Below are 22898 nucleotides of genomic sequence, written 5' to 3' on the forward strand. Positions count from 1 at the left end.
AGAATTTCAGTATTTGTATAGTAGAATCTTAATTTTCTGATTTTTCAGGTTTTTGCCAGTTTGGGAATGATCTGATTCTCAGAAAACCCATTTAACTAATGGAAACAACAAATCATTTTACATTATAGACCGTGCAGGTATTAGGAATGTAGAAAATCATGAATTAAAGAGAACGCAGATGATATTCATGTGATGTAAAGGTACATTACTAATCCACCCATGTGATATCACCACCCTGCCAATGAAGAACTGCATGAAATTTACAGTAAGATGTGAGCTTAGCAGTTAAGAAAAGATAGATCACATGAGGAGAATGTCAGCTCCGCATCCTGGAAATCTAAGATATTTCATAGAAAATAAAATTCAGCAAATTTAGCAAATATTTGTCAGATATTTATATTTCATTATTTATAATATTATATATGTGACATATTCGTGAACAATAATTGACAATTATTGTTCTGCTGAAGATCCACAGCGAGATCTTACAGTATCATTTGTCTTTTTATAGCTACAACCTAAACAATCGTCTTTTCTAAGGCACCAATTTAGATAGACGTATGTGAATGGGCATCTACACCGTGTTCCAAATTATTATGCACATTGAATTTAAGTGTCATAAACATTTAATTATTAGTTTTTCAATTAAACTCATGGATGGTATTGTGTCTTAGGGTATGTTCACACGGCCTATTTACGGACGTAATTCGGGCGTTTTTGCCCCGAATTACGTCTGAAAATAGCGCCTCAATACCGTTGACAAACATCTGCCCATAGAAAGCAATGGGCAGACGTTTGTCTGTTCACACGAGGCGTATATTTACGCGCCGCTGTCAAATGACGGCGCGTAAATAGACGCCCGCATCAAAGAAGTGACCTGTCACTTCTTTGGCCGTAATTGGAGCCGTTATTCATTGACTCCAATGAATAGCAGCGCTAATTACGGCCGTAAATGACGCGGCGTTCAAGCGCCTGCACATGCCGTTACGGCTGAAATTACGGGGATGTTTTCAGGCTGAAACATCCCCGTAATTTCAGCCGTTACGGACGCCCTCGTGTGAACATACCCTTAGGCTGGGTTCACACGACCTATTTTCAGACGTAAACGAGGCGTATTATGCCTCGTTTTACGTCTGAAAATAGGGCTACAATACGTCGGCAAACATCTGCCCATTCATTTGAATGGGTTTGCCGACGTACTGCGCAGACGACCTGTCATTTACGCGTCGTCGTTTGACAGCTGTCAAACGACGACGCGTAAAAATACAGCCTCGTCAAAAGAAGTGCAGGACACTTCTTTGGACGTTTTTGGAGCAGTTTTCTCATAGACTCCAATGAAAACAGTTCCAAAAACGGACGTAAAAAACTCAGCGAAAACGGCGCGAAAAACGCGAGTTGCTCAAAAAACGTCTGAAAATCAGGGGCTGTTTTCCCTTGAAAACAGCTCTGTATTTTCAGATGTTTTTGGTCACTACGTGTGCACATACCCTTAGGGCTCTTTGGATCATTGTAATCAATCTCAGACACCTGTGATAATTAGTTTGCCAGGTGTGCCCAATCAAAGGAAAACTACTTAAGAAGGACGTTCCACATTATTAAGCAAGTCACAGGTTTCAAGCAATATGGGAAAGAAAAAGGATCTCTCTGCTGCCGAAAAGCGTGAAATAGTGCAATACCTTGGACAAGGTATGAAAACATTGGATATTTCAAGAAAACTTAAGTGTGATCATCGTACTGTGAAAAGATTTGTGGCTGATTCAGAGCACAGACGGGTTCGTTCAGATAAAGGCATAATGAGGAAGGTTTCTGCCAGACAAATTATTAGGATTAGGAGAGCAGCTGCTAAAATGCCATTGCAAAGCAGCAAACAGGTATTTGAAGCCGCTGGTGCCTCTGGAGTCCTGCGAACCTCAAGGTATAGGATCCTCCAGGGGTTTGCAAGTGTGCATAAAGCTATTATTTGGCCACCCCTAAACAATGCTCACAAGCAGAAACGGTTGCAGTGGGCTCAGAAATACATGAAGACTAATTTTCAAACCGTGTTGTTTACTGATGAGTTCCGTGCAACCCTGGATGGTCCAGATGGATGGAGTAGTGGATGGTTGGTGAATGGCCACCATGTCCCAACAAGGCTGCAACGTCAGCAAGGAGGTGGCGGAGTCATGTTTTGGGCTGGAATCATGGGGAGAGAGCTGGTAGGCCCCTTTAGGGTCCCTGACGGTGTGAAAAGGACCTCTGCAAAGTACGTAGAGTTTATGACTGACCACTTTCTTCCGTAGTACAAAAAGAAGAACCGTGCCTTCCGTAGCAAAATTATCTTCATGCATGACAATGCACCATCTCACGCTGCAAAGAATACCTCTGTGTCATTGGCTGCTATGGACATAAAATTAGAGAAACTCATGGTGTGGCCCCCATGTTCCCCTGACCTCAACCCTATTGAGAACCTTTGGAGCATCCTCAAGCAAAATATCTATGAGGGTGGGAGGCAGTTCACATCAAAACAGAAGCTCTGGGAGGCTATTCCGACATCCTGCAAAGATATTCAACCAGAAACTGTCCAAATACTCACAAATTGAATGGATGCAAGAATTGTGAAGGTGATATCAGAGAAGGGGTCCTATGTTAACATGTAACCTGGCCTGTTAAGTTTTTTTTTATTGAAAGAGCTTTTGATTTCTGTGAATATGACCTCCTGATGCTGCAAATTCAACAAATTACCATTTTACTTCTCTTTACAACCTTTAAAATGTTTTGATCTCTGTTGTGCATAATAATGTGAAACAGTGCATTTTGAGTTTTTTACTTCTAAAAAAAATCTGTTATCATTAGGACATTTGTTCAATAAAATTCGCATTATACTCCAACGGTTGATGGCTTGAAGATTATACTGACAGTCATTTGCATCGACTACTTAGTAAAATCAGCGAAAAATACCATTTGCATAATAATTTGGAAAGCGGTGTACTTTACCATGAAGCTCCAGTATGGAGTTGCTTTAAGGAGGTTGAAAAAAATGATCAGTTTTTTTCCTCAACACAGAACCACCTATGATCATGGCCTGTGCCTGTTATTAACTTGAATGGAAATGAGCTGCAATACCATACATAATCCAAGGACAGAAGTGGCGCTGTTTCAAAAATGTTATTGTTACCATTGGCATTGCTTACAAAAAGAAGCAAGCTAACAATAGCACTATTGTTCTATACACAACTTCATCGTTTCCACTGCTGTCTTGCAAGCGCTGCCAGCTGAATGCAACAGATAGACATGGCTGGGTTGTTAAAAGATTTGCCGTAGGGCTAGACCGGGTGTGGAGTCTGAAAGATAATCCGTTCTTTCCCCTTGAAACTACTCACCCGCTTTACATCATTCTGCTGGAGTCCACCTCAGGGTTCTGGCAGTTTTCATTGCTCTTCATCTGATTTATTATTCATCAACAGCCGTTTTTACTTCTCTTAATATCCGTATCGATCTCCTGAGGATCCCCCAAATGTTTAGGGGTGAAACGCATTGAATTAATAGATCTATAAGGTGAGATAATGGTCTATTTGTAGATACTATTGTTAATATGAACACTACCAATCAGTGTTCACATTAAGGCTACATGCACAACGTGCATATTTTGCTGCAGAAAATAAACATCAAAACCACAGGAAAATGCAGGAAATGTGCAGGTAAAAACCACACCGCGTTTCCGATGCATTTTTTGGTGTGGTTTTTACGTTTTGTTGCGTTTTTCAGTGCGTTTACATACTGCAGGTTTTGGTGCGTTCTTCCTTAGAACTAGGCAGATACAATTCGCAAGCGGAAACGCAAGATAAATTGACATGCTGCAGATTTTTTAAATACGCACCGCAGGTCAAGTTACGTGCCCAAAAGCGTGTACATAAGATTTCCTGAGATCTCGTTTATTTTGCTGGGACTGTTTTACGCTGTGGATTTGCCGCACGCAAATACGCGCGGCAAAACCACATGTAATATACATTGTGTGCATGGAGCCTAAGGGGTGCAGTCAGTTATCAGGCAGTATAGAGCTATATCAACTAATTGAGGAGAGTTAGTCAGTATACCAAGAACATCATAGGGTTACTTAGGTAAAGGCTCCCTTCTTTTTTCATCAACAACCTCTCTATACTCAATTCTTTTGTCTTACGCCTGTCTACACAGGGTCAGATAGTGGTATAGGTAGCTGGTCTGACGTGCATGCCCAGTAACTGTTTGTGGTGGATGTCAGTAAGCACAATTTATTTTAATGTATATTGAATAAAAGTACATTTTTAGTTCCTATCACTATATTCACGTTCTGTCAGTGATATGAACCTACTTACAGGGTTATGGACTTCCAGGAGAATCCCCAGATTGTTTTCCCGGAAGAACCTCCGTTATGGACAGCTGACATGCAAACATTCTGGAGATCTGAAGTACAGTTCAGGATGGTAGATAGAAGCGTAGTCGTATGTAAGCCAAGGTCAGGGCAGGCGGAATTTTTGCAACAGGTGTAAACAGGTACAGGGTAAGGATAGACAACGTTCACATGGATCACAGATCACAGGAATTAATAGAATCTATAGCTCAGATAAGAAAGTGAAATAGCAGTCAGCCTTAAATATCCATGGATGAATAGACCATGTTCACACGTAGTATTTTGCAGGCAGAAAAAATCTGAGCCGACAGCGGTGTTGTGCTGTCTTGCTGTCTGCACTTTACTTACATTATGGAGGCCTTGCTTGCACAGGTTCGGGCGGCAGTGGCTGAGTGGGGGATGGCGTGGCTGGAGATAGAGGTGGGACATACTGGTTCGGTTGAGCTGTCAGGAGTAGTGTTGGCGGCTGCCGGGCCTGGTGAATCGCTGGGGCCTTCTGCTCCGGCAACACTTTCCTGCACTGAACTGCGCTCCTCCAGAAGACAGGCGGTGATGTCATCTTCCCAGCGGCGGCATTCTCGGCGGGCGCGTCCTCCTGAGCGCCTGAGTCCGGAGGTGCTGCCGAGGGTCAGGCGATGGATAAGGAGCTCCTAGGGGGACCCTCTAGGCTGGGCCGAAGGCTCCAGTGCCCTGGGCCGCAGGTCCCGGTCTGAGAGGAATCCTAAGAACCAGCCTGGCCCTGGGGAGATGGGGCGGCAGGCTCCCTTGCATCTGGGACCGCCCCCTGTCTCCCATTCATCGATTCTGGGATCTGAGTTGGGTCATTCTGGTGACGCTCCAGTTGGACAGCCCACCGATTATCTGGATGAAGGCCCAGGACCTGTACGTAGGCCGCAACCGGCCGTGGCGCAGAAAAGTAGCGGTGGGCGGCGCTCCACTAGCAATTCTGATCTGGCGATTCCTGACGGACGAGCGTAGAGGCCCTGGTCATCTGTGGAGGTTCCTGCTATCGCTGTTGAGGGCCGTGGCTGTAATTCCTGCTGCTCTTCTTCGGGTCCTGGTGGTCCGGATGATGCTGGCGACGTGGACGTCTTGGAAGAGGATGGCCGTAGGGAGGATTCCTTTTCCCTGGCTGATGGGGACACATCACCTACACAGCCGGGTGAGTCTATATAACCTTCTTGTTCTTTCCCGGCTATATTTAGGTCCCCGGAGGTGGGGGTTGGTTCATGGGCCGGGACGACGGTAGATTTAGGTAGTGGTGGTGTGCCTCCGGCACTGGGACATAGCAGAGGGGGCCAGATTCAGGAATTGCTGGGTTGTGTGAGGGAACTTCTAGCATGTTGCGAGGGTGGTTGCGAGGGTGGCTCCTTCTCCTGTTCCAGCGTGGGTTCCGCCGTCGGTAGGGCCTGTCGTAGTAGGTGTTCAGCCCTCGGGGGAGGGGTCGCTGGTTAGGGAGGCTGGGGTAACCGCCTCAGTTCAAACAGATAAGGAGAAGGAAGTTGACAGAGTGTGGTTAGATGATAGGGTGAAAGCGGAGGTATATGTTTGTTTTGGGTGGTCATTTTAAACAGGAGGTTAGGGAAAAGATATGGAAGGATGAATATGTCAAGATAGGTGAGGTGGTTAGAGATGGAACCCTAACTAAATAGACTCCCTGACAGGGCAAAAGCGGGGCTGTTGATAGATGGTTTTCAGTTTGATTTTAAGATCCTTGCCCCTCCCCATTTGGTCCCCTTTTCGCTGCAATATTGTGGTGCCGCAAAAGTTTAATAAGGAGGTTGCTTTGGGGAGAATGACAGGCCCATTTTTGGATACACTTAAATACAGTCCAAAAAATTTAAACATGGTTCCAACTCCATATAAATATGATACACTGACATTCGACCAAATTGGAGTCATGCAAACCAAAATATACATAGTATCAATATATAAAAAAAAACTTTTATTGAATATATTTATTCAATTTTTGGAGCAGCTTGAGAAAGCGTTTCTACGCGAAACAGCTGTTGTCTGTGAAGGTCTCCGTCTCCCTCCCGCATGTTTTACGAGCAATAAAGCATATAGAAAACTTCAGATTTGGGTGAGTGCGACTCATGTGTTTGCATAAGTGCCGACTCATATCTCTTTGTCATTGCCAATTTTGACTATTTCTTTCCCCGATTTAGTGGTGTCCCCACTCGGGGTTGTGCTTAAAAAGGAGCCGAATTCACCACCTGTCCCATCCTCGGCGTCGGTCAATGTCGGCATTGCTTCTGAGCTTTGCTCGGTAGTGTATACATCTTTTGGCGGTCGGGTGGGTGCGGCGTTACGACAGGGGTGCGTTGATGGCAAAAACAGATATCGAGTCTGCTTTCCACCTCCTCCCAGTGCAGCTGTTAGGGTGTTTCTGTTGATTTATTCTGTTAACATAGTGTCGTCTCCCCGTCGATAAGTTGGATTCCCTGAGGGTTGAGGTCAGTAGAGCTAGGCACTTGCGAAAGATAGTCCTCAGAGACCTGCAATCTCTTTTGGGAAAACTTAATTCCGCATGTCGAATTATGCCTATGGGCAGGTTGTTTAATAGGCGGTTGGCGATGGCAGGTGTTAGGGCACCTCATCATTTTGTTCGTTTGAACAGGGAACATCTAGATGATTTAAAGGTCTGGTTAGAATTCTTGCAATTGTACAATGGGAACATCACTCCTTGTCTCCAGTAGTATATAACTTTGATTGGGAGCTATATACTGACGCTTCTGGGAAAGTAGGCTTCGGCACATATTGTAGGGGTCAATGGTGCACGTCGCAGTGGCCGGCGGACTGGGTCGAACTCGGATTGGTGCGTAACCTTGCTCTTCTGTAACTTTTTCCTATCTTGGTGGCAGTGGAGATTTGGAGTGAGCGGTTCCAGGATAGCAAGGTGCGTTTCTATTGTGATAATATAGGGGTGGTGATGGCCATCAATAACCTATCGCCGTCTTCCATCCGGTGGTCCGGCTTCTGCATCAGCTAGTGTCACGCTGCTTGTCCCTTAACGTGTGGATTATTGCGGTACATGTGCCTGGAGATAAAAATGACATCGCAGATTCGCATGCTCGCTCCGTGGCGTGCCTTATAAAAGCTTGCGTGAAAGTCAATCGGGCAGTCCCGAGTTTTGTAATCAGGAATGGGGACGTTTTTTCCGTCACTAAATTTTGAAGATGGCCAGGGGAATTTTTGGTTAGGTGATGGGGTCCATCTTAATGCGTTCGGCATTGACCTTTGGTCCTTATGGATTCAGGAAGGGATAGAGCGGGCTTTGTTGATTGGTGGGGGCTCTCATACTTCTAAGTATGTTCATGTGGCAGATTGGGCGTCCTTGGAGTTGGTGGTAAATTGGTGTGGGGAGTTTCAACGTGGGTGTGGTCCCTCCCAAATTTTACAATTGCTCAGTGGTCTGGCTTATTTTGGGCTCCTGCTGGGTGGTGTCCCAGGGAGTGGTTTACATTCATAACAAGCCAAATGCGGTTTATAACGGTGCCCCTGAGCCTGTGGGGAGACAGCTGGGGGAAAATACTATATAGGTTGGCCATTTTGCACCAGATTTGTAGCTCCAAGGACTCCCCTTCCTCGTTATGTTTTTATCTATGCGAAATGTTGTGTATTTTATGTGTGTTTGTCAATAAATGGCTGCTGTGGCCGAATTTATCCAACCCAATGTCTTGGTGTGTTTATTGGATGGGTAACTTGGGTTCAAGGGGGCCAGTTCAGCAGTTAGAAGAATGGTAGTGTTACTGACGGAGAGAAGTCTGCAATCCCATGATCATGGAGATTTTAGGCTGCCAAAATTCTATGTAGAGAATTTGGAGCTCTGTATATGAAAAACTGAGCTCCAATACCCAAATAAATATATTAAGAAATAATCAGCGCAGAATGTTGGAACTTAACGAGGACCTCTCACCTCTCCTGACCTTTTTATATTTGTAAATACTTGTATTCCCCATTAAATAACAATTCTGAATCATCTTTGCTTAGAACTGCATTGTGCCATTCCTCTGTTATTCCTCCTAGAAATGTATAAGTAAATTGACAACTGGGTGTTACCATTCTCCTTTGTCAAAGGGGCGTGTCCCTACAAAGTCTCACTCGGTCAGCACTGATTGGACAGTGTCAGTCTGTGTAAGGACACACCCCCCAACTGGTAACACCCACTTGTCAATGTATTCATAAATTTCTAGGAAGAATAATAGAGGAACGGCACAACATAGAATACTTAGAAAAGACGCTCCAGAATTTTTATTTCATGGGAAATACGATTATTTACTAAACAGACGTCAGGAGAAGTGAAGGCTTCTCTTAAAACCTTAAGATAAAAATAGGCATTCGCTTTAAGAAATACTTTTATTGGCTTTCTTACCTCATACACGGAACTCAATTTTACTTCCATTATTAAAAATCTGTCTATAAAAATACCTGCCTATTTGTGGCTACACGCAAGATATGGGATGGTGATTAGAACTTGACCATGTTCTGCTCGTTGTTTCGTGTACATTATTAGCATGATAATTACAGTCTGTAAGAGCACAGTGAATGAGAGGGCATCTGGCCAGCTCTTCTGGAAGAGCAGCATAGCTAACCGTTTATCAGACACCTTCTTTCTTCATCTCATGTGCATCAGTCATCTGCAATTTAGCCTGCGGGAGAAGAGGCCATGCCACCGGAATTAGTACTGAAGTGTAACATTTCAACGTCACAGATTTTCATTCAAGATTGGCCTTGGTGCTCTGGTGATGTATAAATACAGAGGACTCCCTAAATGAGTCTGAAGACTCTCTGCCTGACTGAGGTACCCGGTCCATCAGTGCTGTCACTCCACTGAGAACAATCACATCAGCCATGAACAACCACGTGAATGGAGAAGTCAACTGCAACTTTATTCCCAGTTACAATGGAACCATGGACATGAAAAAGACTTTGGTGCAGCAAAGTCTGAACCAGTGCAATAAGGAGCACCATGAAGAAGATAAGCTGCCAACTTTACAAACTGCCTACACCACCATCCTAAGAGAGCTGGGCGAGAATCCGGAAAGGGAAGGCTTGCTGAAGACGCCTCTCAGAGCCGCCAAGGCCATGCAGTTCTTCACCAAGGGATATCAGGAGTCCATTCATGGTGAGTTCACATACACATTGCTAGGGCACCATGTACAAGGTTTCCGCTTGATACTACATAGAGATAACATAATAAAGAGCATAACTTGAGGGGGTGCAGAGGTTGAAGACACCCCTGGGCCATGGCACCTGTGGGGGCCCAGTGGCTCCTCTGCTTCATCAGTGTGACATGTGATGTTGGGGGTCCCTGATATAGATGTTGAATCAGACCCAGAAGTTACGTCTCTGATAGACATTGTTAGTGCAAGCTGCAGAAGGATCATACTCTTTTAAAACACAATGTGCTTCGAGTGTTTTTTTATGTTGTTTTTTTATTACATGCGTTTTTCATTTAGTGTCATTTTGTACATGCGTTTCCCCAGTGTTTTTGAAGTCCCATAAAGAAACCTATGGAAAAAATGACACAAAAAAATGCCCCACTCAGAAGGAGGCTGCATATTGAAAAAAAAATGCCACTGCCCCCAACTTTTTGTTAAAGTAAAAGTAATTGAATTTTCAATATACTTTATATTTCAATTGCTCACAGTTTCTGCTGGCAGTCATTGAATGAGAACCGTTATTGTTTACTGAGGATTTAAATCTGTCTTGATCACGATGATCACATAATCACAATTGATTGCTTTTTTGGGATAAAAATCTGCCCTGGTCATGTGATGCTCACACAGGTGCACAGCTCATTGCAGGTAAAGATACAGATATCAGAGCTCTGAGCCGTGCACCTGTGTGAGCATCACATGACCAGGGCAGATTTTTATCCCAAAAAAGCAATCAATTTAGGATCTCACTGACTGCAAGCTGAATCCCTAGCTGAATCCATAACTTTTCATTGGACAATTAATAAGATTATTTTCTTAAAATTGAGAACCTCTGGAGACTCAGAGATACTGTAAAACCATGATTGATTGATTGATTGATTGATTGATTGATTGATTGATTGATTGATTGGACAGATGTTATTAGATAACTTTTGTCTTACAAGAAAGAAAAGTAAAAACTATATGCGATCTAGTAAAGCTTTCAAATATACTTTGTGTATTCAATTGCTCACCATTTTCAAGAATGCTGCTTGCTGTCAGTGGGTGAAAACTTTATTTTTTACATCCAGGGGATACAAAAATATATATGGTCCTAGTCCTGTTTTTGAAAGGGTTATTTAGGATTTAAAAACTGATGTCCTATCCTTAGGATGGGTCATCAATAATAGATCAATCCGCTGTTTTAAGGGGCTGCGGCGCCCATGTGAATGGGACAATGCTGCAATACCATGCACAGCTTAAAGTGATAAAGCTTTAGTTACATAAAACCAGAAAATTCTTGGCACTAGTTTAAAAGAAATCTCTACAATTTAATAACATTACAAAGTTAGAATTTATAAAAAAAAGTTGAGTAACTTTGTCCATACTTTGCTATTCTAATTTTGAGCTTTATGTTGTTTTCTTCTCCATTCTCACTCGAAGTAAGCGTAAAAAAAAACTCTGTATGTGGTTTATCTGCACATCAGTCATGTGACCTAAACCTTAAGGGTAAGTTCACACGTAGAGTAAACATTGAAAATTTTACGCAATGGATTTCATTGTGGAAAATCTGCAGCGTAATACAGTAGCATCAGAGTGGATGAGATTTGAACAAATCTCATCCACACGCTGCGTAAAAAAATTCTGCCAAAAAAAAATTTAGTGCGGTGAGGTCAAATGTTGTCATTTTTGTATCAGAATAGCTGCGAATGCGCCGCAAAATCGCAACTAAAAAAAACCATAACTTTTTTTGGTTCTAAATGAATAAAAATGTCATGCTTACCACCCGGACATTGTCATGGCGATGCTTTCTATTCTCTATTCAGGCTGGCCTCCTGGGATATGACGTTTCATCCCATGTGACTGCTGCAGCCAATCACAGGTTGCAGCGGTCATATTGGCTGCAGCGTCATCCCAGGAGGCTGGACTGCACAGACAACTGAGGGACACGTCGCCATCGGAGAATGAGGTATGTATAAACTTTTACAAATTTTTCAAGCACCGTTTTCTGGAGCGGACATTCCGCCCAAAAAAACGGAACCACAATTTGGTGCATTTTTTCGGGCGAAATGCCTTTCAGGTTCCAGGACGGATATGCTGTGTATTTTTACGCAGCGTATATGCACTGTGTGACTATCCTCTGAGCTCCCACAATGCATTCCTCTCTGTTAAGGGTATGTGCACACACACTAATTACGTCCGTAATTGACGGACGTATTTCGGCCGCAAGTACCGGACCGAACACAGTGCAGGGAGCCGGGCTCCTAGCATCATACTTATGTACGATGCTAGGAGTCCATGCCTCGCTGCAGGACAACTGTCCCGTACTGTAATCATGTAATCAATGGGGCCTTATAGTATATAGTTATAGAGAATGGGGTAGAAAGTGTAGGAGGACACCTATGGTGTGACCCCAGGTAACATTAGGGGGAGGGGTGGCAGGTGTGATTGAACAAAAACCAGACACAACTTTTTTAGAAGAATGCTAAAAAATATTTCTTAGTAAAATACTCCTATGACCAACCTTGTAGTGCCTGGGGCATGTATGGATTATATAATAACACACCAGAAGGTGCACAGTCTGGAGGGAAGGGCAGTGGTGCAATAACAGGGCACTTTAGAAGAAGAGACAACAGTAAAACAGTGTAAATACAGATGCATATTATTGCCCATGAATTAATGGGGTTTTCCTACATTTATTTTCATATGTAAAATATTTGATTAGTGGGGGTCCCCCTCCTCAGAGAACAGAGGTCCCTTGGCTCCTGCTGTGCAAGGAAAAGTTTTAAGGATGTTATAGCTGTCTTTATAATTACCATGTCTTCATGGGCGCCACCTCTCCATTTATTCTTCTCCTTTATGCAGCTGCTGTTGGCCGCCATTGCTTGCAGAAAGGGGAGGGGAGACATACTCGTGATAGGTGGGGTTTCCGGAGGTTGGACCCCGATCTATAAGAAATTTATGGCATGTCCTGTGGAACACCCTATGACACAACAGTCACACAACAATACTACAAGGGAAGTGAATGGGGGTTAAAGTGAGAACTAGATGATATTTGGATATATTTGTTACATATTTTGATACATTTGTTACATACTTCGATATATTTGTTACAATTGTCCTAATAATCAACAGTTTATATATTTTATGTATTTGTATGGTGCAGATATACTCAACAATGCCATATTTGATGAAAACCATGATGAAATTGTCATCGTAAAGGACATTGATGTTTTTTCGCTCTGTGAACATCACTTGGTACCGTTTTTTGGCAAGGTAAGTACCAAACCCATCAATATCAATACATAGAGGACTATAGAGGTTTAGATCACTTATAAGAAATGACGCGGTTTTATGTCGTACTCTGTAGATGGGGCAGCACAAAAGTTTTTGGTCCTAGGGCCACATTGTCACTTTGTACTAATTAAAGGCGCCACCATAAAATGTTGATATATTGTATATTACTAAGACACAGAAGATCTAGTGTTAAATTAAATTAGATTTAGAGCAATTTGGCACTTGGGGGGGGATGCAAAATAAAACCCACTGACTCACCTTCTACATCTACATCAGATAACCTAATATAAAGCGGCTCCTCCTTGTGACCGGAGTCCTTTAAGAGTTGTACTGTAGATTTTATTTTTGTGTAAATGTATATGATCTCACAAATTTAAAATTGCCTAAAAGTATGAATTAGTGGCTAGCACTCACACAGCACTAATCCTGCAGTACGTAACCACTATATGCCCAAAAGTATGTGGACACTTGACCATCCATCACACCTACTGTACAGGAGCTTGTTGGACCATGGAAACCCAAGTCATGAAGCTCTTGATACACAGTTTTGTGCTGATGTCACTTCCAGAATTAGTTTGGGAATCAGCACTTCAGCACTTGGCTACCCGCTCTGTAAGTTCGCGACGTCTACAGCTTAATGGCTGAGCTGTTGTTACTCCGAGATGCTTCCACTTTACAATAACCGCACTTACAGGTGACCGGGGCAGATCAGTAATTTCACACACTGACACAAAGGTGACATACTGTGGAATTGCAGAAGATCCTTAGTGCAGATTCATCATCAATCTACAGTACAATACATGTGGATGGGGTTTTGAAAACAGCATCCACATGAAGCGGATTTTGTTGCGGATTCGTTGAGGATTTTCTGGAATCACCTAGGACTTTTTTTTTTAGTAAGACTTATTTCAATAGAGTAATCCAAACCTTAAGAAGCAATTTGCAAGCGATTTCAAAGCGATTTTCATGTTACTCTATGGAGGAAAAAAGTAGCTAGCAACTGAAAAAAATATATATCAATAGCAAATCGCTTGAATGAAGCGATTTCGAAGAGATTTTCAAGCTTCTCAATGCGTTCCCATGGATAGAGATTTCATAGTGATTTTTTGTAGTGAGTGATAGAAAGTCTAGGTGCAGCCCCAGGTTGTCTCAAAATTAAAAGTTATCCCCTAAGCACAGGATAGGTGATAACATGCTGATCGGTGGGGGTCAGACTGCTGAGACCCACACCGATCATGAGAACGTCGGTCCCGTTCCCCTTAATGAAGGGAGCGGCAGGTCGCGAATATGACCTGCTGCTCCATTCATTCACTATGGCACTGCCGGAGATAGCCGAGTACAACACTCGGAAATCTCCGGCAGTCCCATAGACAGTGAATGGAACAGCAGTGCGCATGTGCAACCTCCACTCCATTCTTTTAGAGGAACGGGACCCACGTTCTCCTGACCGGTGGGGGTCCCAGTGGTCTGACCCCCCACGATCAACATGTTATCACCTATCCTGTGCTTCGGGGATAACTTTTAATCTTGAGACAACCCATTTAAAGTCACTGAGCTCTTCAGCATGACCCATACTACTACCAATGTTTGTCTATGGAGATTACATGGCTGTGTGCTTGATTTTATGCACCTGTTTGCAATGGATGTAGCTGAAACACATAAACTCCATAATTAGGAGGAGTGTTCACATACTTTTGGCCATATAGCGTCATACTGCAAGGAATTTAGACTAGAAAAGTAAAGTCTATTTGTATAGTGATCTAGATTGATCCAGCCAACTTACAGCAATTCTTCCCTCTGATACAGCAGAGTGTTCTGTAGTGCATCCCAAGCCGCATGAGTGTGAGTGCCAGCTCTGTACCCCCTATTACCACTCCACTAATCATAAGATAATGTAGAGCAAAATTATCATAAACCTTTTTTTTTTCTTGCATTTGTAGGTGCACATCGGCTATTTACCAAATAAAAAAGTTGTTGGGCTGAGCAAACTGGCAAGGTAAGGGTGAAAAACGAATGGCACAACATAACAAATACCTGATTATCATTGATAGGATCAGCCGGCAGAAATGAGTCATTTTGTGAATTAAAAGATGTTGTGTTATGCCTGGTGGCAGCGACACAAGAGCTTAGTATACAATCAGACCATACCCCAAAAACTACTCTGTGCAGGACAGCTCCTTTAAAATAGGGCATAATTCGCACCCCCCTTATAGAGCATTCACAGTAAGCGAGATGATCACATGTGAGGGTACGTTCACATGCAAACTCAAAAACGTCTGATTTTCAGACGTTTTTTGAGCCACTCGCGATTTTCACAGCGTTTTTTACGGCCGTTTTTGGAGCTGTTTTCTATAGTCAATGAAAAACGGCTCCAAAAACGCCCTAAGAAGTGACATGCACTACTTTTTCGCAGCCGTTTTTAAAAACGGGCGCGTAAAAAAATGGCCCATCGGAACAGAATGCCGTTTTTCCCATTGATTTCAATGGGCAGATGTTTGGAGACGTTCTGCTTCCGATTTTCCGGACGTTTTTTGGGCATGTACGGTCCAAAAAACGACAGAAAATAGGTTGTGTGAACATACCCTGAGGCTGAGTTACCACAGTGCAGATTTGCTGCAGACTTTGCAGGCATTTTGTAAGCAGAAGAAACAGAATTGGATCCAGGATCCTGGAGATCAGACCTATAAGGCCCCATGCGCACGACAGGAAAAATCTTTCATAAATTGCGGACACATTCACTTTTATTGTGCACGGATAACTTCCAGTTTATTTACGGGAAGGTGTCCTGGCCGAAGACATGTCCTATCTTTTGCTTTTTACGGTCCGTGCTCCCATACTAGCTTCCGTTTCTGTTTTTTGCTTAAAAACTAAATGCAAAATCTGCAGCAAATCTGCACTGTGGGAATTCAGCCTTACAGCTGTCTTGCCCCGTAGACTTCCCGTTTTAAATGATTCTACAAGGCATTATATGTCCTCTCAGGGATCTTGTCTGGCAGTGTTTGCTACTGGAATATAGCTCAATTATAGTCATGTGGCTCTCATTCCAAGGAGCTATCTAATTGGTATATTAGGTGCCAAATGGAGCAGGGGCCATAGCGGGACAGGGAGGGGGATAAAGAAAAATTTTAACAGCGCTGGGATCGGGAGGAGGCGGGGAATAAGGGGAGGAATGGAGATTAAAAAAACAAAACATGACAAGTCCTCCTTAGGGTATGTTCACACGAGGGCGTCCGTAACGGCTGAAATTACGGGGATGTTTCAGCCTGAAAACATCCCCGTAATTTCAGCCGTACCGGCATGTGCAGGCGCTTGAACGCCGCGTCAATTACGGGCGTAATTAGCGCTGCTATTCATTGGAGTCAATGAATAACGGCTCTAATTACGGCCAAAGAAGTGACAGGTCACTTCTTTGACGCGGGCGTCTATTTACGCGCTGTCTTTTGACAGCGGCGCGTAAATATACGCCTCGTGTGAACAGACAAACGTCTGCCCATTGCTTTCAATGGGCAGATGTTTGTCAGCGCTATTGAGGCGCTATTTTCGGGCGTAATTCGGGGCAAAAACGCCCGATTTACGTCCGTAAATAGGCCGTGTGAACATACCCTTTAAAGGGATTTATGCCAGCTATGCATGCCCAAACTGAAGCAATCTACAAACATTTTATTTTACTTTCAGAATTGTTGAAATCTTCAGTCGGAGATTACAAGGTAAGGTGATATCAGTTTATACATCTGCATAATTTTTGTGAATTAAACAGAAAAGTTACAAGGAATTTAAGGTTCTCCAAATTTAGAAAAACTTGGCTACTTTCTCCCAGAAACAGCACCTCACCTGTCCATGGGTCATGTCAGGTATTGCAGCTTAGATCCATTTATGTGAATAGGGTTGAGCTGCAATACCACACAAAACCTCTGGACAGATGGGGAACTGGTTTTGAAAGAAAGTAGCCATGTTTTTGTAACCCTGGAAACACTTTTAAGGATATGTCCACCTTAGAGCAACATTTTACAGTATAAATATAATCTACATAAAAAGTTGAGTAACTTTGTACATACATTGCATTACTTATCCAGTACTGATCCTGAGTTACAGCTTGTATTATAGCCAAGAGTTGCATTCACATCTCTGCAGGTTGTCAATAGAAACAGTCTGCAAGCTTGTTGTCAGGGCAATTCCTATAATGCAGGGGGCAGTTTATTTTTCTTACATTGGATTAGTGTACAGTGTCTGGTATAAAAATAACACTTCGCAGAATGCAGATCATCAATGCAAGCTCTGTGTAGATATTGAGCCAGCAAGGAATGCTGGGAGATTTCAGCTGTGAAGTCTGAAGTATTGTGAATGCAGCTGTGAAGTATAATAAAGGCTGTAACTAAGGCCTCATTTACATGAGCGTGATATACGTGTGTGCGACGCGCGTGCTTTTCACGCGTGTCGTACGCACCTATATTAGTCTATGGGGGCATGCAGACAGTCCGTGAGTTTTGCTCAGCGTGAGTGCGCTGAAAAAAACTCACGACATGTCCTATCTTTGTGCGCTGTTCGCGCATCACGCACCCATTGAAGTCAATGGGTGTGTGAAAACCACGCATGCCGCACAGAAGCACTTTCGTGCGAACTGCGTGGTTCGCGCAACAGCAGTCAAACTCTGAATGTAAACAGAAAAGCACCACGTGCTTTTCTGTTTATAAACATCCAAACGGAGTGTCATAATGATGGCGGCTGCGCAAAAATCACGCAGCCGCGCATCATATACTGATGACACACGGAGCTGTTAAGTGCCTTTTGCGCACGCAAAACGCGGCGTTTTTTTAGTGCGCAAAACGCACACGCTCGTGTAAATCAGGCCTAAGGATCAGTAGGTAATGTATTTACAAAATGACTGTTTTTTATGTAGATTATATTTACGGCTTCAAAGTGGTGCTCAAAGGGGGAATATACACTATCCTGGACATACATACACATGTGAATAGCATGTGTCTGCTGATTTCCTGAATATGGTGGCAGGGTTGGCACTACTTCTAGTGGTGGCAGAACTGGTAGATTCCCAGTGCAAAGTATTGGGGGCTGCAACCTAATTGACGATGCTCTCACTGTTTACAAATACTATATAGTAGGAGCTATATAGCCTAAAAAGGAGAATTTCTTTAATAAAAATAGCTCTTTCTATTTTACTTTTATGAATCGATTAGAATTCAGTGCCATTGAACCCAAACAAGCAGCATATCCTCTAAATGGCTTTTTGAGCCCCCTGACATCGGGGCCCAGGTATAACTGCACTCTCTGCAACCCCTATAGACATGCCGCCAGTGACAGAATATTCAATTATACTTCCACATGTTTTACTGTAACCACTCCTATAAAGACATACATTACAAGTGATGCAGGCATTATTCCTATACTTACATCGTTAGTGGCATATTGCTAAATGTAAACTGCAGTGATAATAACATTGTGTATTTTACAGTTCAGGAACGTCTCACAAAACAAATTGCTCTTGCAATTAATGAGGCCCTACAACCAATGGGAGTAGCAGTTGTCATGGAAGCTTCGTAAGTAGCATCCTTTGTGTGTATTTTCCCCTTCTTATAATGAATATTTTGTAATTAAAGGGTATTAAGTGGTTAACGCTATTAAATCCTTGAATAGAATTAAAGTCTATGGCTGCAAATGAACATATTTTTTATTGCATTGCATGCACTTTCAGAAATAAAACAGATTTGCCATTGGATTTAATGAAACATTTTTTACTGTTTTACCTACTGCAGCTTGTATGTATCACAATACAATACAAGCAGCTCAATCCTGTTCTGTGCTCATTCCGTCAGACGACTCTCTGTCGGGTAAGTCTGCAGACCCTCTCTCTCCTGAACCCTAATCTAAACTTAAATGTAATCACATGAAATAAAATAAACTCAAATCAAACAAGATTTGAGTTTAGATTAGTGTCTATTAGAGAAGAGAGAGGGTCTGCAGACTGACCCGACAGAGAGTCGTCTGACGGAATGAGCACAGAACAAGATTGAGCTGCTTGTATTGTATTAAACACCAATACAAGCACCCGGTGCTAAATGACCAGACATTTTGAATAAAATAGTTTTTATTAAAATATAATTTTAAAAGACACACACAACAATAGCATAAAATAGGAATAATAAAAGAGTCCACACAGATGTAAAATTAGTAGATGGGCTGCTGGCAATAACATCTATACCTTGATATAATACTTTGTAAATAGTCTACAATGGTAAGCTAGAGATGAATCTTTGGACAGATAAACTTTGACTATTATAATAGATGGACATTCTTGGCAAATATAACCAAAAAGTAAAAATTAGAAACCAGATAACAAACAATGCAGACAAACAATGAGGTAAAGAGTAGCAATGTGCCTGGAGCCCACTTACATCCAATGCGTTTCGCCACCAGGCTTCGACAGGGGGAGACCATTTATACATTGGGGCATATGCCGTTTGGTGTTATTGCCTGTATTGTATGGTAATACACGCAAGCTGCCTAAGAGAAACAGCAGATAACGTTTAATTAAAACCAATTGCAAATCATTTTTTTTTTCCTAAAGGTACATGCAATAAAAAATACATATATTTAAAGTTATTCATAGCCAAACAGACACAATTGATAGTAGAGCAGGATAGTGCAAGAAGCATACAGTGGGTTAATTATGGCCACCTGTTTCCCACCTATAGCGCAACACACACAGGATGACGGGAAAATGTCTGAATATTTTTCAGTTTTTATGTCCTTTTCTATGACTGATCATATAGAAGTAGCAATTGTAATAATAGGTATAATAGGGAGAAGCCGTGTACGCAGTTCTCTAATTTACAAGTGTAAGATCGCTTTTAGATCACAAAGGTAAGCCTGTGCTTTAAAATTAATGTCTACCTTTTAACACCATGTCGCTTTTTTGTCCAAAATTCTGCGCTGATGAGTTTTTAAAATATATTTTTATAGAGGTCAGTTTCATTTTCCTGATATAGAGAGCTAAATCCCCTGCATAGTCATACTGTTCGCTGTCTGCAGTCGCTACTAGAGGGCGTAAACTTTATACATTAAAGTCAATGATAACACAGTATGCTTCTATGGTGGTGGCTGCAGGTAGCCAGCAGGCGTTCTCCACTTCGGAAAATTCCTACTTTTTGAAAGGATCCCTTGACAATAAACTGATCACATAGTCCCTCCCTCTCGAGACAAGCAGCAATCAGCTGTTATATTCAAGGAAACATCGCAGTAAGTGTTCAATTTCTCTGCAACGCCCCCACAGGGAAAATGAAGCATTACACAGTTCCCTTTTAAATCAATAAGTTGTCTGTGTATTACAGGACAGGACAGGTCCTCCAGAGCGAGAGATAGTCTTTGTAACCGCTTTCCACGCTGGCTAATAGATGAGGATCCTCAACATGGGGCAACCCACAATTAACTCAGAATTCCCTAATAGGATCTATGATGGGTTTTATAAACTAGACAATCCGTTTAACTGAATGCCAAAGCAGATGACTCTGAGCTCTGTATCAGAAAAACAGAGATCTGACTGCTATGAAGATATGTAAAAAATGTATCAAAACAGAATTTTGGACCTATTTAGATTAAAAGGGTTCCCATCATATAACCTTTATGGCATATCTACAGGACGTTTTATAGATGGGGGTCCCAGCTCTGGGACCTGCTACTATCTTGAGAGCAAGAAGTCCCTTGACCCTGTCCATGTCTGGTGAGGCGGCCGCTGCCAGGAGGCGACTCAGTGGAGAGGTGGCCAGGATTATGGAAAGAACCGAGCTCGCTGTGCTATGCTGTTTCCGTAACTCCCATAGAAGTGAATGGAAGTTACAAAAACAGAGTAGAAAAGCGAGCTCTGCTGTTTCCGTACCCCAAGCCACCTCTCCACTGAGTCTCTGTCTGGATGAGGCGGCTGGTGGACACCTCATCAGGTGGAGATAGGGGTGGGGAACCCCGTTCTTGAGATAGGTGGTGGTCCCAGAGCTGGGACCCACATCTATCAGGCTTCCTGCGGATATGCCATAAATGTCTAAAATGGGAATAACCCTTCAAAAACTAAAAAATGGTGTTCAAGGGTAGACATTCATTTTAACGCTGTGAATGAGAAAATCCAGTATGAGGGGGCGGCACACATTTTGAATTCCATAGGCCATAGATGAAGTCTTGTTTGTGTTCTTGGTCATAGGCACATGTGTATGGTAATGCGAGGTGTACAGAAGATGAACAGCAAAACAGTAACCAGCACAATGCACGGAATCTTCCGAGACGATCCCAAGACCAGAGAAGAATTCCTCTCACTGATCAAACAATAATCTATCAGCTCTTTTATAAATGCAAAGTATTATATTAAACACAATCAACCTGTAATATTAGCGATTCATTGACAAATGGTGCTCAACTTGTATTTTTTTTTTGTTTAACTGGAAACCTAAAAGACTAATAAAAACGATGCAATCCCCTAATAATGTCGGTCAGTGCGTCATTGTGGATTGAATTCATGCCAATATTTAAGATGAAAGGGGAAATCTGGAAAAAAAACCTGGCCTATCCCATTGAAATGATTTTTTTAGTGACCCCCCTCCTCTCTTCAGATTTCCAAATAAATAATCCTTACACGGGTAGACCGGGGCAGCCATCTAGCAGTAAGCCCTGGTGCCATCCCTGATGACATTGCAGGATCTCTGCATTCTGGTGGAGATTGGGAACTTAACCCCTTAAGGGCCGGCATTTTTGGGGCATTTAAAGAACTAGCGATTTAATTGTTTTTTCATTGCCGCATTCCAAGCACCATAACTTTTTTTTGTTCCCCTCGACATAGACATATCATGGCTTGTTTTTTGAAGGATAAGTTGTAGCTTTTATTGCCATCGTTTGTGGTGCATATAATTTATTGAGTCATTTTTATAATTATTTTTGCGTGGTGAATGGAAAAAAAACAGCAATTTCAACTTTATTCTATGGGTTGTTTCGATTGCGGTGATACCAAATCTATATAGTTTTCGCAGAGTTATTGTTTTTGGACAATAAAAAAAGAGTCATTTTTGTGTCGTTGCATTCTGAGAGCCATAACTTTTTTTTTTCATGAATGAAGCTTTATGAGAGTTTGTTTTATTGCAGAATTAGGCCTTATTCACACGAACATGTTTAACGTCCGTGATACGCGCGTGAAAATCACGCGCGTCGCATGGACCTATGTTAGTCAATGGGGCCGTTCAGACATTCCGTGATTTTCACGCAGCATGTGTCCGCTGTGTAAAACTCACGACATGCCCTATACTTGGGCGTTTTTCGCGCATCACGCACCCATTGAAGTCAATGGCTGCGTGAAAATCACACGCAGCACACGGAAGCGCTTCCGTGTGTCGCGCGTGATTCGCGCAACAGTAGATCAAGAAATGAAGGCAAAAATAAAACTACCTCCTTCATTTATTTTTCTAAACGTCAAAACCGCGTGTCATAAGGATGGCATATGCGTGAAAACCACGCAGCAAACACTTATGACACACGGAACTGCAATGCGCAACGTCGGGGTTCTGTTCTTGGGTTCCGTCAGACCTTTCTGTCAGGGGAACCCATGAACGGAAACCATAGCTTCCGTTTGAATTACCATTGATTTCAATGGTAACGCTTCCATTGCTAATGGTTTACATTTGTCTTCGTTCTGTAGGGTTTCTGGTTTTTTTTTGCGGAATCAATAGCTTAGTCGACGGCGCTATTAATTCCGCCAAAAAAACAGAAACCTTACGGAACGGAGACGAACGGAAACCATTTGCAACCAATGCATTAAAATTGAAATCAATGGTAATGCAAATGGAAGCTATGGTTCCGTTCATGGGTTCCTATGTTTTTGAGATATCGTTGCCATTATTATTGGTGACTGATATGTAAATGACCCCCTGTACTGTCAATGGGGCATTTACTTTCATGGAAAAGGCATGGGGGCGTGATACTTAGCGCTCTGACACTGTCCAATCACGGACAGTTTCAGAGCGGCTTGTGCTGTGTGATATCTCTCGCGAGATCAAACAGTCTTGTCATCACTGTCTTACAAGAGCTGGAGAGAAGAGAGAGTGCGC

The 22898-nt window shown here is 42.6% G+C and overlaps 1 protein-coding gene across 1 annotated transcript; it reads left to right on the forward strand.

Moving 5' to 3' along the window:
* The first annotated feature begins 9205 nt into the window (after positions 1-9205).
* LOC142761382 (GTP cyclohydrolase 1-like) lies at positions 9206-21263 on the forward strand. Its single transcript, XM_075864572.1, has 6 exons — positions 9206-9494; positions 12674-12783; positions 14745-14800; positions 16480-16511; positions 18272-18356; positions 21008-21263. The coding sequence occupies exons 1-6, from the start codon at positions 9221-9223 to the stop codon at positions 21132-21134; spliced, it is 684 nt and encodes a 227-aa protein (XP_075720687.1). The 5' UTR covers positions 9206-9220; the 3' UTR covers positions 21135-21263.
* The last annotated feature ends 1635 nt before the right edge of the window (positions 21264-22898 follow it).

Source organism: Rhinoderma darwinii, chromosome 4, assembly GCF_050947455.1.
Source record: "Rhinoderma darwinii isolate aRhiDar2 chromosome 4, aRhiDar2.hap1, whole genome shotgun sequence".
Lineage (NCBI taxonomy): Eukaryota > Metazoa > Chordata > Amphibia > Anura > Rhinodermatidae > Rhinoderma > Rhinoderma darwinii.

Coding starts and splice junctions, on each gene's coding strand:
- LOC142761382 (XM_075864572.1), top strand. CDS start 9,221: ATGAACAACCACGTGAATGGAGAAGTCAACTGCAACTTTATTCCCAGT. Junction 9,495..12,673: donor ATATCAGGAGTCCATTCATG/GTGAGTTCACAT, acceptor TGTATGGTGCAG/ATATACTCAACAATGCCATA. Junction 18,357..21,007: donor GCAGTTGTCATGGAAGCTTC/GTAAGTAGCATC, acceptor TCTTGGTCATAG/GCACATGTGTATGGTAATGC.